Source organism: Pleurodeles waltl, chromosome 6 (genome assembly GCF_031143425.1).
Source record: "Pleurodeles waltl isolate 20211129_DDA chromosome 6, aPleWal1.hap1.20221129, whole genome shotgun sequence".
Classification (NCBI taxonomy): Eukaryota; Metazoa; Chordata; class Amphibia; order Caudata; family Salamandridae; genus Pleurodeles; species Pleurodeles waltl.
In genome coordinates this window covers 818,473,611-818,488,404 of record NC_090445.1, presented here as the reverse complement: position 1 = coordinate 818,488,404, position 14,794 = coordinate 818,473,611, and the positions used below count along the sequence as shown (strand labels likewise).

The 14,794-nt window shown below is 42.3% G+C and overlaps 1 protein-coding gene across 1 annotated transcript in view; it reads right to left on the bottom strand.

Annotated features, from left to right (window-relative positions):
• Nucleotides 1-14,794, bottom strand: part of CFAP43 (cilia and flagella associated protein 43) — a 505,375-nt gene that overhangs the window by 267,538 nt on the left and 223,043 nt on the right. Inside the window, exon 17 of the mRNA XM_069239443.1 lies at nt 2,957-3,122. Within this exon, the coding sequence (XP_069095544.1) occupies nt 2,957-3,122 (166 nt within the window). The remainder of the gene's footprint in view (nt 1-2,956; nt 3,123-14,794) is intronic.

The following is a 14,794-nucleotide window of genomic DNA, read 5'->3' as shown; positions in this document are numbered from 1 at the left end:
AATCACTTCCCAGACTTCTGTAGCATCCACGTTCCCCATTCAAGCAGGGAATAAAACTGGGAAATGTATGAATGCCACCTTTTCTGTGTGGCCACCCTGGATTTTTCACCTTTTGCTGGACCCTCTATTTTTGCTGGCTTTAGGAATCTGTCCACTTTACCCCTCCTAACCAGTAGTAGAGTGATTGTGCCTATAAGTTTCTAATATACGGTATGAAAGGTACCCAGGTCATGGAATCAAAATGTCATTAATGACTGCAGGACCTATGGTGCCACCACTACAGTAGCAAACATGGCATTAGGTCTTCCACGGTAGCCTGATTTCTGCAGTTTTAAAACTGGAACTCGACCTGTCAAAATAATCCCTTTTGACACCTTCCTTTTAAATATTGAAAAGTCACCTCTGTGGAGGTCTTGTAGCCCACAAAGCATGGTTCATTGTATTTAAAAGTAGGACATGTGAAAATGTCATTTTAAGATGTCTTTACAGTGACTAGTACCCAAAAGCTATTTTCACTTTTGCAGACCTAGCTGTCCTAAGGAGAAAACCAGTAAAATAGTACTAATGTATCATAGGAATGGGACCAGCTAGAAAAAGAGTTAAAGCTACTATTTTTAATAATTATTGCAATAACATTAAGGAAAATAACTTTTGGAAAGTAACTTTTTCTGGGCCTGACGTTCCTGGTGACTACTTTGTATTGGCTCTCCAGCTTCTGCCAAGCAGTAGATAGCCTTGAAATGTCTCCCAGGAACAAACAATAGGCTAACTTGAATGGGCAGAGATGACTCCCCTGAATGCTACACAATACAGTGTCAATCCTGCTTGAGTGTCAAGCCCTGCTTGACAGGTCTGCTGGGTTCACATATAACACTTGGTGTGTACTTGAAAGGAAAATAACAGAATGTCAAAACAGTTCTTGTGGTTCCACTATCTGGTTGCTGAAAGAGTCTGCTTTTGCCCTACCAGATGACGGTCTCTGGGTTTATTGTGGGTACAGTGACTACCTCTAACTGGATTTTGGTGTTACATGTGAGGACACCAGGATTAGAACACAGTCCACTCCCAACTCACATGGCCAGCCCAGGTTTATTGTCGGAGAAGATTTTCACCATTTTGAAAATACCCACAGTGGGTAGGTTTGGCAGGTTGAACTTTTGCCCCCTTCGTTAGGGCATGCCAAGGAGTCATTTCCACAAACTTGCAAGTGCCAGGCATACATGTGGAACATCTAGACACCCTCTTTGGAACAGTTTCTGGACCTGAGAAGAACAGAAGAGGTCTGAACCTTCTGTCTGTGACCTAAGAAGTGCCCTGCATGGATGGACCTGCTTCGTCTAGTACCCATGACATAGAAGTGGGCTCCATGGGTCAGTTGCCTTACTGCCTGTGTCAGGTACAAGGCCATAACAAACTATAAGAGGTTTTTACCTGGAAGTACCCAAATGACCAGTGGCTACTGGACCTGTATTGCACCCTGCAATTGGCCCTGCCTGATGTCTTGTGATAAGCACCTTTCACAGGCACTTATCACAGAGTGTCATACATGATTAACGTTTTTGACAAATCGAAAGAACGCATTTACGGATTCAAATGCAGCTAGAGATTTACTTAATATGAGACACTATGATGTTCTGTATATAAAACTAGCAATTGTCAATGGCAAAATCCCAACAGGGAAGAAGTATAAAAGTAATGCCTGTCCCACTCCTGAGCTGGATACATCTAAACCAGAAGTACAGCAGCAGGAAAAGAAATAGAAAACTATTTCTGCTCCTGATACAAAAGCTGCTTGTGCTGCTGAGAGGTATCCTTACAAGACAGACCGGTCAAGATAGCCAAGAAGCTGTATTTTTCTGAATGCATTAGGAAGGCTTCTAACCTCTTAAATATGCTTTTCTGTAAAACACCAAAAATATAAAAACCCTCTTGGTGTACCAGTAACTCCAGTCAGGGACCTGTAGCTACCAGGTGGTTACAAATGGGACCCTGGTTTGGGGGAATTAGGAAGGGGAGTAGAAATCAATTCCCAGTCAATTCCTCATTTCTCTCTGGCGTTTCAATTGTAGATTAAGGGTACAGTGTGAAAATAAACACAATTACAGTGTTCCCACGAATCTCATAATTACCATGCGTAACCACTGTTACAGGCTTCTTCGTGGAGGATTCTAGCCCTTGCAAAATCGTCCTGTATTTGTTCAACTATCCTTTTATGCCATACTTAAGTAACGAAGAAGCACACTCATAAAACCGTTCTTCAACAAGCCTTCCACGAAGGCAACATAGGTGAACAGCTTTATGGCCATCTCTTTGCTCCCCGCCTAGATACATTTCTGGAGAAATTAACCTTTTCCCAACTACAATCTTTTACTGTCGACAATCTGCTTCTAGACTACTTTGTCTGCCTCACCAGACAGTGGATGACTGCAACCATTTTAAAGCTCTGTACTCACACACTCCAGCCTTTTTGGCCAGTAAGTTTAATTGGCATATGCCAGATCTCATCCTTTGCAAGGCTAACCTACACAAAGAGCGGTGACTCATGAAGACAGGGCTTTTTCTGTCACTATAAGCTAGGTACCGAAGCGTTCTCCACCTTTTCTCTCCATACGAGACAAACTGAGACAAGTGATAACTATCAGGATAACTTGTTTGGTATTGTTTTTTTTTTTTTGTTTTTTTTTTAAATGGCTTACTGACATCTGTTGACAAGGTTTGCTTACGTGTTTTTCTACAGCGCCAGAAAGCGTTTCGAACGTGTGATCTACAAATAAAATACAATAAGCTCAACATTTCGTGCACAAACAAAAAACATAAAAAGAATGTAAAATAGACAGAACCTGGAAGACCATGGTGTACTCTATTTAAAATGCGTTTACATACAGGGGTATCAAGCTTTATTACATTGCTGCCAGAATCATTGTTTAACACGCTTTAAAATAAAGTCTAACAATACCTCTGTCTGTTTTTCTGCACTCAGTTGCATATTGGACAATGTTTCTGGGGTCCACAGTGGCATCTTCTTTAAAGATTCGTTTTCCAACATAACAGTACTTGCTAAACGTAAGAAAAGCATTTCCCCATATGTATCTGCCGAATCCACTTGCGGAAGTAAGGAAGCTCTGAAATACAAATCATTTAAAACAGATTTGTTACAACTTCGCATTGGAAATGTACGACGTTAAGCGACTAATATTTTGTACAGCAAAACGTTTTGCTAAGTATGATATTCAGGGTGACGAGTTTTCCCAACAATCGCGGCTGGCCAAGAGGTAGCTGAGGTGGTTGTGGGTCTGCTGCAATGACCTGGTATAACTTGGTGGTTATGATTTCATTGTCACAATTTTTTCGTGTTGCTCAAGTGGCATGTCATATTTTTTTATATGAAGTATGATTTTTAGGTTAAACTACCCATAGTTAATCTGGGCCTCAGTTTAAATGATTTATGCTAACATTGAAAATGTTCTTTAGGTGAAGGTTCTCTCACTTTTTCTCTTGTTTCAGGAGCCGAGCTGCAGTAGCTTGAATTTACTAGAGTGTTGCAAATATTTTGGTTTCTGTGGGAACAGTTGATCTTCTGAGTTTCACTGAAAGCGGACTAATAATCTCTAAACCTGAACTGGGGACAAGCCAACCACATGTCATTTTATTACGAGATATATCTTTTGAAGACCGTGCAGCTGTAAGCTTCCTTGTGCGATGTCTGGAAATAAGGGAGAAGTCATGTTATTCGGAAATGCTGGATTCTGACTTGTCCTCACTTACTGGGAACACAAAGGGAGTGTTTCATACTGTCGAATATGGTATGGCTTAATTGTGCATTGCTGTGCAAGTAAGCGAGTTAGTTTTACCAGCTCCTTTCTACTCTCCTGAGACTACATGTTTTATTTTGCTCCTACTTAAGGTGTTAGACCCCTAATCAAATCCATTTTTTCTTTACCTAACTAAACTTTCATTTGGTTCTTCCTTTGGCGGCTTGACTTGCTGACACTTGCTGCCTGATTTACCTCATCTTCATTTGAATTCTTAGTTTGGCATTGGGGAAATTCCATTCGTGGGAGACTAAATTGTGCTCAATCTGCTTATGGCAGGTTTAATGAGTTTGCCTTTGTATTTACTGTTCTGAACTGCTTTGAATTACTCCGATGGATGATTTGCTTTATGATCTATGATTTATGACCAATTTGATTTGAATTTGTCATGATTGTGAAGTCTAATGTGCTTCACCGTCATTGATGTACTGTTGCTGTCCATCCATTCAAACGAAGCCTGTACTTGAATCTCCACCAATGATTTGCACAGTGTAAACCCCCCCCCCCCCCACACTGCTTCACAAGAAAGATAGCTTAGAAAGGTAATGTTCGTTTTCTCTCTCCCCCCCCCCCCCACACACAAACACACGGGTTCTTTTATGATATGCATTTATAAGTTATGGAATCCAGGAAAGCAACCAGACGTTGCCCAGGGAACATTTTTATATCAGCTGAAACATTTTACATGTCTAGGTGTACTATATACGTTTTTGTGTGCTGTCCTAAACACATTACAAAATGCAATGGAGGACAGGAGGGGTTGAAAGTAGTATTGCAACAGACAACAGAGAGATTTGTTAACAAAAGATTTTTGATGTCATACCCAATCGAAGATTAGCACGCATGTTCCAAGGGAAACATGTCAACATATGAATAGGGTAATAAAACAGGACATTTGTGGACCTGGACTGGGGAAGTAGGTCACAGTACCTTGAAATTAACTGAACTAACTATAACTCATGCCCCATGATTTAATTTTCAGATGTCAGCAGTGATGTTATTAATACTGTCATTAAACTTGTTGTGAGTGATGTGATATCTGAGGGTATACGCAGTGCATGGTGAGGGAGCGATTTACAGTTACTTCATGGCACATGTTAGGGGGCACGATTAGAATTCGGCGGACTGGTTATTCCGTCACAATGGTGATGGATAGCCCGTCCGCCGAAATCTAAATCCCATAGGATATAATGGGATTTAGATTTCGGCAGATGTGATCTGTCACCTTTGTGACGGAGTAACCCATCCTCGAGTTCTAAAGCAGGCCAATATTTACTTCAGCTAACAGTAACTGGGGAATTTCAGTGTTTTTTTGTTTAAAATGTTGTAAGTGACATTTTCACCTAACTATAATGTCACTTTAATCTTTGGATTTCTCAGTGAATTTTGAACACAAGGCTGTTTTATTCTTTGTCCTAACACATCTCATCTACGGAACTGTGTGAAATTAACACTTCGGACTGGCAAAGAACTATTAAAGAAGTACTGTTCATCTGCACTGTCAGAGTATTGGACTTCTCCTTTCCCTTATACTTTGTATTTATTTGTTTATATTGTGGTGCACTGCCTCTTTGAGTGTTTTCTCAGTGAATTTCCATGTTTTTGTTTTTTTACTATACCCAACTATAACTGACATAATGACTCTGCTTTATTTTTTAGTAAATTTCTAGGGGTTTTCGCTCCACGGCATTGTCAATATATAAAACGCAGGCCTATTGGCTTTGTGAAGAAGTGACTACATTCAAATACAGGATAATCGTATAGGCTTTGTCAAAGGATCACCACATCAATCCACAAGAGCGCTATGGAAAAAAACATCGAAGATGCTTTTAAACCATTGAGAATTATAAGCATATAAACCATTCTTGAGAATATTGGATACAAAATTTGAATCTTACAGGCTTTCACTCTTAAATTTATAATTAATTTAATTTTGTAAAAGTAAGTTGTGTGGATATGTAAATTTCCAATTATATTATGTGGTATTACAATATTTGAATTGATTACATATAAAGGAATTGTTTTCTTTTGTTAGGCACTACTATTCCCAGAATACATTGCATTGGCGGTAATTATGTGAGAATATAAAAAGTGAAAGGACTTGTAAACTCAGAAGAAGACCGGTTGGTCGAAACGCATCAGTTTTGTTTTTGCTGCGCTGATTAGAAGTAAAGGATTAAGACTCAACGGAGTGCGTTGCCATTATCTTTGTGGTTTTGCTATTAAATCGAGGGGACGGTCTGCCCTCAGGCTTCGCACCAGTTGTAAGAGCGCGGCGCCATTTCGACCGCATTGCTTTGAGGACATATATATATATATATATATATATATATATTTCTCTAAAAAAAATAAAGGTTACGGGGACGTTATACTTAGGTTCACAATTTACCCACACAAATCATAGATATATTTATGTTAAGAAACTATAATTTATTGCCTAAAGTTACTTAACAGCAGGAATTATAGTTATGCATCATAATGTCTAATCCAACCAAATTTCATGTAAATCTGTTCAGCGGCTTTCATTCTATGTCAAATACAAACGTTTATGGAAACACACGTTTGGGCTTATCCCCTTTTGTTTCTCTGCACCCTCTTGACCAATCATCAAAGCTTTGCATCATCTGCCATTGTAGAAGGATGAATAGCTCTGCAGAGTATTGTTGAGATTAATCAAATGGGCACAACATTATCAATAGTGAAATATCCAAGGAAGTCCTAAATCTGGTAACCCTAACTATCACTGCAGAGTGGCTACCGCTCTGCTGTAGAGAAGCCCACTCGGATTTCCGCACCGCTCCCTTTCCTTCACAGAAAATATATGTGGACTTGTGTAGGTGGGAACCTTGATCTACGTAGTTTAGTAGAAAATAAACAAGAAAAAACAGCTTTGCCAAATACATATTTAAATGGTTAGTTTTATAAGTAATACGTATCTGGTTATTAGCTGTTTAGGAAAAACACAAGAAAGATAGTGCCACAACCCAACATGGAGGTTCACAACTGTGAAAGAATTTATTTATTAGGGGGTGACACATGCCACACCCCCCCCATGGAAGATACGCCCCCGATAACATGCTTCTTGAAATTGAAGTGCACAATACACTGATCGCACAGATAGCGAGCAATGGTGTGCACACATTTACTTGCTGTGTAGCTCCGGTTATCACACCTGCTGTGAAGTATGCTGTGAATGCATTTTACTTTGATAAAAGTATTGTATATTCATCCATATAAGTGGTGGTTGGTTATTGATTGATCTTGTGTGTTTAAGCTGTTGTATCTGGTGATACAGTTATTGGTTTGACTGTGTTTCTTGTGTGCCTGCTGTGGCAGATTCGCTGATTTCTTGATATTACACAGAGGGACGCATTTTATCTCGCCTCTCTGGTCATCAGGGAGGGAGGTCTACTCTTGCTGGTGGTTGCTTGTTTTCTCTGCCCATGCAGTATGAAGACATGCTAAGGGCACCAGTCCAGCAATGAGCATTTCAGCAGTGTGTGCAGTACGAGCAAGGACAAAAACCTTGAAGAGGCCAAGAGGCTCAAGGAGTATGAGTGCAAAAAACCCAGGGTTAAATGTATTATTCTTCAACACGAGATCTATTTATGCATAGGTGTGATTTTAAGTAACTAATATGCAGCAGCGTTCACATGTACTAATCCATCCTGAGAATTGATGGTGCTAGCTAATAAACATTGTTGTTGAACCTGGAATAAAAGGGCAGGATTAGTACTGTCATCCATGAGTATATTTTGAATAATGTACCTGCACTTCAAACGGGGGGACTTAGCTATATTTATAGAGATGTGGATAAGTGATAAGACACCACAGGAAGCTTAATCGATGTATCACACCTTGAACACCTACACACTTCTGTGCTCAACTGCAAGTCAACTCAAAAGTTGTTCTTGCAAATGTTGGCTGCTACTCAGAATTTGCTTATTAAACAAGACAGGTTTCAAAACTGCCAGAGCCCTTCATAACCACTGATGAAGTATTTCAGGACAGCAAATCCATGGACAGAATAATTACACTTTTGGTGAAAGACCAATAACGTAAGCACATGATTTTTACAATTAAAAATGAAAATGGGATAGAGATCCATGAATCGCCAATTATAATGGAGTATTTTGTAAAACATTATTCACAACTTTACTTGAAAGATCCTGAGTGCCTCCTGAAATTAATGAAGGAGTTTTGGGTGTCTGTTAATAAAGTTCTTCTGGGTCATAAAGAATCATCCATTAGAACTACTCTTTACAGTGAAATAGATAGTCAAGGCAATAAGGATGTTTTTAGAAAGGAAAGCAGCTGGCACTGACTGTATACCTTGAGAATTCTATAAAGCAATCCCATAAGAATTTGCTTCATTATCCTTAGCTTTGCTGAACATTTTCGATACAAGGCACAAGACCTTCATCAAGAAAGGAGACTAATATTGTCATTCTCAGAAAAATAAGAACCAGAAAACGTAAGGGTTCTACTGACAATAAAATATATAAATTCTGATGCTAAAATATATTCTAAAATGCTAGCTCATCATGGGCCAGATGTAGCATTTTCCGATTTTACGAATCGGAAATTGCGAATCGGTGCGACTCGCAAGTTCCAATTTGCAAAATCGGATGCAGTACGGTGTCTCAGACACCGTCTGCGAGTCGCTATGGGGTCGCAAAGACCCACCTCATTGATATTAATGAGGTGGGTCACATTTTGCGACCCCATAGCGAGTCCCTGCACTCACAGGGATGGTGGCCTGCTGAAGACAGCAGACTTCCATGTCTGTGACTGCTTTTTAAATAAAGCAGTTTTTTATTTTTATTTTTATTTTGCAGTTCATTTTCTCTAAAGGAAAACGAATTGCAAAATAAAAATACCGAAACCATTTGGTTTCGGTTTTTCAGAGTAGGCAGTGGTCCATTGGACCACTGCCTACTCTGAAAACCCCTTTTTGGCAACATTCACAAAGGGGAAGGGGTCCCATGGGGACCCCTTCCCTTTTGCGAATGGGTTACCACCAGTGTGACACTGGTGGTAACTGCGAATTGCTTTGCGACCGCATTCGCGGTCACAAAGCAATTTAGCATAGCGATGCGAGTCGCAAATAGGAAGGGGACACCCCTTCCTATTTGCGAGTCCCATTCACAATTTGCGAGTCGGTACTGACTCGCAAATTGTGAATGAGCATTGCAAACGGCATTTTGCATGGCGCAAACTGCGATTTTCGCAGTTTGCACCATGCAAAATGCTTACTACATCTGGCCCCATATCTCAGAAGTTATATGGTGATGGGTCTCTCCAATGCAGCATGGTTTTATTCCAGCCAGGGATATTACTGCCTGCGTCAACATAGCCACTACAATATTTGATACTGAAGAGTCTGCAATAATGTTGGGTATTCCAAGGTAATACGCCTGCAACCGTCCAGCTACAGGCAAAAAAGTACCCGTTTATAGCACATAAGTCTCCCAGGGCAGCAAGGCACAGCTGTCCAAAGCCTACTCAGGGGAGGTGGTTTGGGCTAGCACCCCAGTCACACAACAAACACCACCCAATAAATCATTGTCCAGTCAGTGCTTTTACTTATAAAAAGGAAAAGTATGTATTGTGCACACATTACTCAAACACCTATTTATCCTAGGCCAATCTGCCCCCAAGGGGAGCTGAAACCACTAGATACCAGAGGTTTCTGGTGTCTACACTAGACGCCATGTAGAAAAATCGATGATACCTAGACACATCTGAAAACTAAACATCTGGGTGAGTCCAGGGTGGTGTGTTTCACATGCACCCGCACCATTTTCCTACCCACAATGCCCTGCAAACCTCCAGCGTTGCTTGAAATCACACATTTTCCGCACATTTTTGTGATGGAACCTTCCGGAATCTGCAGGAATCTACAAAATTCTTACCACCCAGCATTGTTGCATCTATACCGATAAAAATTCTGTCCTACGTGTGAGCCTAAAAACGTTTTTTTTTCTTCAAACTGCCCTTTGGACCCGCTTTGGTTCCCCCTCAATTTTGACATGTTTTTGGCTCGTCCCTGTCACAGGCACTTGGCCCACCTACACATGTGAGGCATCATTTTTAACGGGAGACTGAAGGGAACATTGGGTGATAGGAAATGTGTGCCGGTGCGGTGATCCCACACGGAAACATGGGAAAAATGTGCTTTTTTTTTAGCTAAATTTGAGGTTTGTGTAGGATTCTGCGTAACAAAACACTGGGGGATCCACGCATGTCACACCTCCCTGGACTCCCTCGGGTGTCTAGTTTTCAGGAATGTCTGGGTTTGGTAGGTTTCCCTAGATGGCTGCTGAGCCGAAGACCAAAAACGCAGGTTCCCCCCTATCCGCAAAAACAGGTAGTTTTGTATTTGATCATTTTGATGTGTCCACTTAGTGTTTTGGGGGCATTTCCTGTCGCGGGCACTAGGCCTACCCACACAAGTGAGGTACCATTTTTATCAGGAGAACTGGGGAAATGCTGGGTGGAATGAAATTTGCGGCTCCTCTCAGATTCCAGGACTTTCCGTCACCGAAATGTGAGAAAAAAGTGTTTCTTTGCCAAATTTTGAGGTTTGCAAAGGATTCTGGGTAACAGAACCTCGTGAAAGCCCCACAAGTCACCCCATCCTGGATTTCCCTAGGTGTCTAGTTTTGAAAAATGCACAGGTTTGGTACGTTTCCCTAGGTACCGGCTGAGCTAGAGGCCAAAATCCAAACTAGGCACCTTGCAAAAAACAGGTCCGTTTTCTTTGGGAAAATGTGATGTGTCCACATTGTGTTTTGGGGCATTTCCTGTCACAGGCATTAGGCCTACCCACACAAGTGAGGTACCATTTTTATTGGAAGACTTGTGGGAACACAGAATAGCAGAATAAGTGTTACTGCCCCTTGTTTTTATCTACATTTGTTCCTTCCAAATGTAAGACAGTGTGTAAAAAAGATGACTATTTGAGAAATGCCCTGTAATTCATATGCTAGTATTGGGACCCCGGAATTCAGAGATGTGCAAATTACCACTGCTTGTAAACATCTTATCTTGTGCCCTTTTTAGAAACACAAAAGATTCCTTGATACCTATTTTTCACTCTTTATATTTCACCAAATGAATTGCTGTATACCAGTATACAATGAAAACCCATTGCAAGGTGCAGCTCCTTTACTGGCTCTGGGTACCTAGGGTTCTTGATGAACATACAAGATTTTAGCACCGCAAACCCTTTGTTGATGCCATTTTCGTGAAAAAAACACAAGCTTTTTTCTGCAGCCCTTTTTTCCCATTTTGTTTTTAAAAACAAAGTTTTAGCTGTATTTTGACTAATTTCTTGGTCTCCTCCAGGGGAACCCACAAACTCTGGGTTGTCCTAGAATCCCTAGGATGTTGGGGAAAAAAGGCCGCAAATGTGGCGTGGGTAGCTTATGTGGACAAAAAGTCATGCAGGCCTATACGCAAACTGCACCAAATAGCCAAAAAAAAAGGCCTGGCACCTGAGGGGGAAAAGGCCTAGCAGCGAAGGGGTTAAGATTAAGAAAGTGTTTTCCCTTTAGTCACTAATCATTGACCACATTATTATATCAATAAAGCATTTATAGTAAGCAAACGTGTATTTTTAAAACATTTTCCAATCATGAATAGATTATTATAAAAGCATCTCCTAAAGAGCATCACGTTATAATTACATTTAATTGAAACCACAGACTTGCCCCGTAGAGGGTGCTTCAAGACATGTACCTCCCCTTTTAACTACTTTTAGGCATTTCGGGTCACAACACCTGCAACCATAAACCCTACCCTTAGAGGGCACAGCACTCCCTGCTCTAGAGCAAAAGCTCCAGACCTGGGAGTGCTTGAAAAAATAAAAATAAGTCCTGGAGGGGTCATGGAGTCACCGACCCTGCAAGCTTAGGGTCAGTACTCTGATAGAAATTCTTTGGGGGGAGCTGCAGTGCTACTGCCACTCCCTCCCCCAGGCATCCTAGGTAACATTGGTGGTGCCCCTGTCTGTTTTGGGGGCCACGACATGCTGCAAACCATATAAACAACAAAGCCCTGCAGGAAATTATGGGGCACTCCTCCAAAAGCAGTGAATATATGAGTGGTGCCTCTCCCGCTGTGCGGGGAGAGCCACAGAGCTTTTCCTTTTGTTTTTTTTATTTTTTGAGGGGACAGGCCTCTGTGGATGGGGACAGCCCAGGGAGTCCACCCCTGGTTGCCCTTGCACGCTCCCGGCATGGGCACATCTCCTTCACTGACCGAATCCATGGGCAGCTCTTCTCCCCTGCGGCCAGGGATCTCCTTGTGTGTGGTAGCCACCTGCTCCCCCAGACATTAGCACAGAGGAGCAGGGCAGGCAAACTGCAGCTGGAGGGGTGCAACACCACTTTCCCCCGATCTCTGGTGCTTTGGGGGCCTTTTAAATAAGAAAAGCGCTTGGGATGGGTTCCTCGGGCCGGGAGAGAGTCCGGAAAGGGGACTGTATGCATTAGTCCTCCCAGCCCAAAGATTAATTTAGAATCCTGCACTGACTCACGGACCCTGGCCCCCCCAGAGGGTAAGAAGTGAAATGACAGCACTGCCTCACTTGCTGTGGCACTTAACAAAAGGTCAAAGGTTACCAAACTTTAAAATGCCATAACTCGGGCCCCGTTGGGTCAATTTTGACTATCCTGGTTCATTGTACTTCTGGTGGTGGGCTCTAGCAACCATGGGATTTCCACCACTGGTCATCAGGGGGCATAAGGGACACGCTCACTGGCCCTTGAGCATGCCCCTTATGCCCCCTGATGACCAGTGGGGAGAACCACTGATCGTGGGGTCAACTTGGCCTTTGAGGAAAACCACTGATCCTGGTGTCACCTCAGCAAAGTCCTTAGCCCTTTCTAGGCATCAGGGGTTCCTCCCTCCATTTCTCCATGGTGGTTCCAGGATCCAACAGTGAAGCACAGATAAATCACCAGGCAAGAGTCCCCTCCTTGTGCAAGTTTTTAAAGGAGAGAGGAAGGTTCCAGAAGCTATGCATCCCTGGCCAATCCTAGGGTGACAATGTCACCTCTCCGCTCCTGTCCTAACCCTCCTGCACAGCATGCTGGGACAGTTCAAAATGGCGTCATTCAGGAGTCACTGGACACATATGCTCCTTTGGTCATTTCACCACACCCCTTCCCTCCTCAGGAGCTGGGTGAAGTACTGTTAATTGCTTTCTTTGGGTGGGGAGACCTTTGTTTCTGTTGCTGGAGAGAAATGTAATTAAGTGGGCACAGCAGGGTGACAAAAGTCCTACGCTCTGATCCTAAGCTAAAACGGAAATATGACAATTCTGGATGAACCATAAAGTGCACAGATACCATTTTAAAAATTACAAAATGTATCTACCCCAATTCGATATCTCAATGGTCTCTGAAGGCCAAAGGGAAGCAAAACTTAACCCTAAGGCAGTTCTCACCCATGTGTATAAAAAAATTGTCACTACAGACAAAGCAGTAAGTGACACTGACTTCCGCTACTAGTGTACACTAACATTATAAGGCCTACCCCAGGTCAATAGCTAATCTTGCAGAGTCCCCATTGTACCAGGCTACCTGTGCACCGCACTACGCACAACAGTGGTTTTCCATGTGCAGCCCACACACTTGTGCACATGTGTAACGAGCCAAGTGCCCCTTACTGTGTCGCAGTGGTCTTACCTTAAAAGGTGGACACTGGCAGTAAACACGTGGCATCCATTTACACATGATTACAGTAGGAGAGCCACATGTAAAGAAAGAGACTCACCCACAGTAAAAAGTATAAAACTGGATGATCCAAAAACAAAAAACAAAAAAAGTGTGGGCTTACTGAATGGGTGGAACCCATGCGCAACAATAAAGCATTGTAATTTTCAAGAAAATTTATTCAGTGGTCTTTCTTCTACCTTTACCGTGCTGCAGCGTAGCCTTGGAACCCACCCTGAAGCACAGCCTTAGGACCTAGATCAGTGACAGAATATCAGAAACACAAATATCGTGTGGACAGAATCGAGAAGTTAAGTGCAAATAGGAACTATAAATTTACTATTCTTGACTCAAGATCTACCTAACTTGAAAATACATGTATCGTTAAGGTACATATATGTAGAGTTTATATAGTAAAGCTTTACTTAACCATAGAAAATGACCTTCATAATATTCTTGTCCTCGATATTTTGTCCATAGGACCCACCAGGAGGAATCGCTGTGCTCCGAAGCCCACGGACAAAAGCTTGAAGAATGCTTTAAAGGGATGATACATTATCCCTAGGGTCATCAAAGTAACCTCATGGGAGACTTGGAGCAACCTTTGGGGGAAATCTATGGGAGTTTCTAGGAGGACTGCCTTACTCCTGGAAGCTTCACAAACTACCTGATGTTGGTGGCACTCGTGCCCTTCCTTACGCACCATGAGAGCCAACAAGCACATTTTTGAGTGCTCCAGGGGAGCTCCTTTCTCCACTGTTGTGGATGCTTATGGGCCGATCAACTGCCCGAGGCTATTTTCCTGTTTTTCCAAAGTGTGTCATAACTGTCCTTTTTCTTTTTGTTTGGTTTTAAAGAGGTAAACTAGTTCCAATCAGCCACCCACATCCTTTGTTTTTGTCTCGGCCTGCAAGGGAGCCCCAAAGCATTAGAAATCCCAGTTGCTTGCCACAGGAGCAGCTTTCCTTCTCTCTGGCCCATGGCTGCATGTGGGTTTCAGCTCCACCGCTCTTCTCTGCTCATAGACATGGCAACAAGAGGTGGGGAGCATCATGCCCTTGGTCTCTTGCCTCCCGAGGGGCAGTTTGTCCTTAAGGGCTGTGGCGCTCCATCTTCTGGGTTTAGAGTCTAGTGGGAAAGGGTCCCCGGAGGCAGTTTGTATACGAGCACAAGGAGCACTAGTCCTCTTTTTCCAATTACATGGACAGTTTGGTCCCATGGGATAATTCGAAGAGAGCTAGGGAGTATGCCATGTGTACC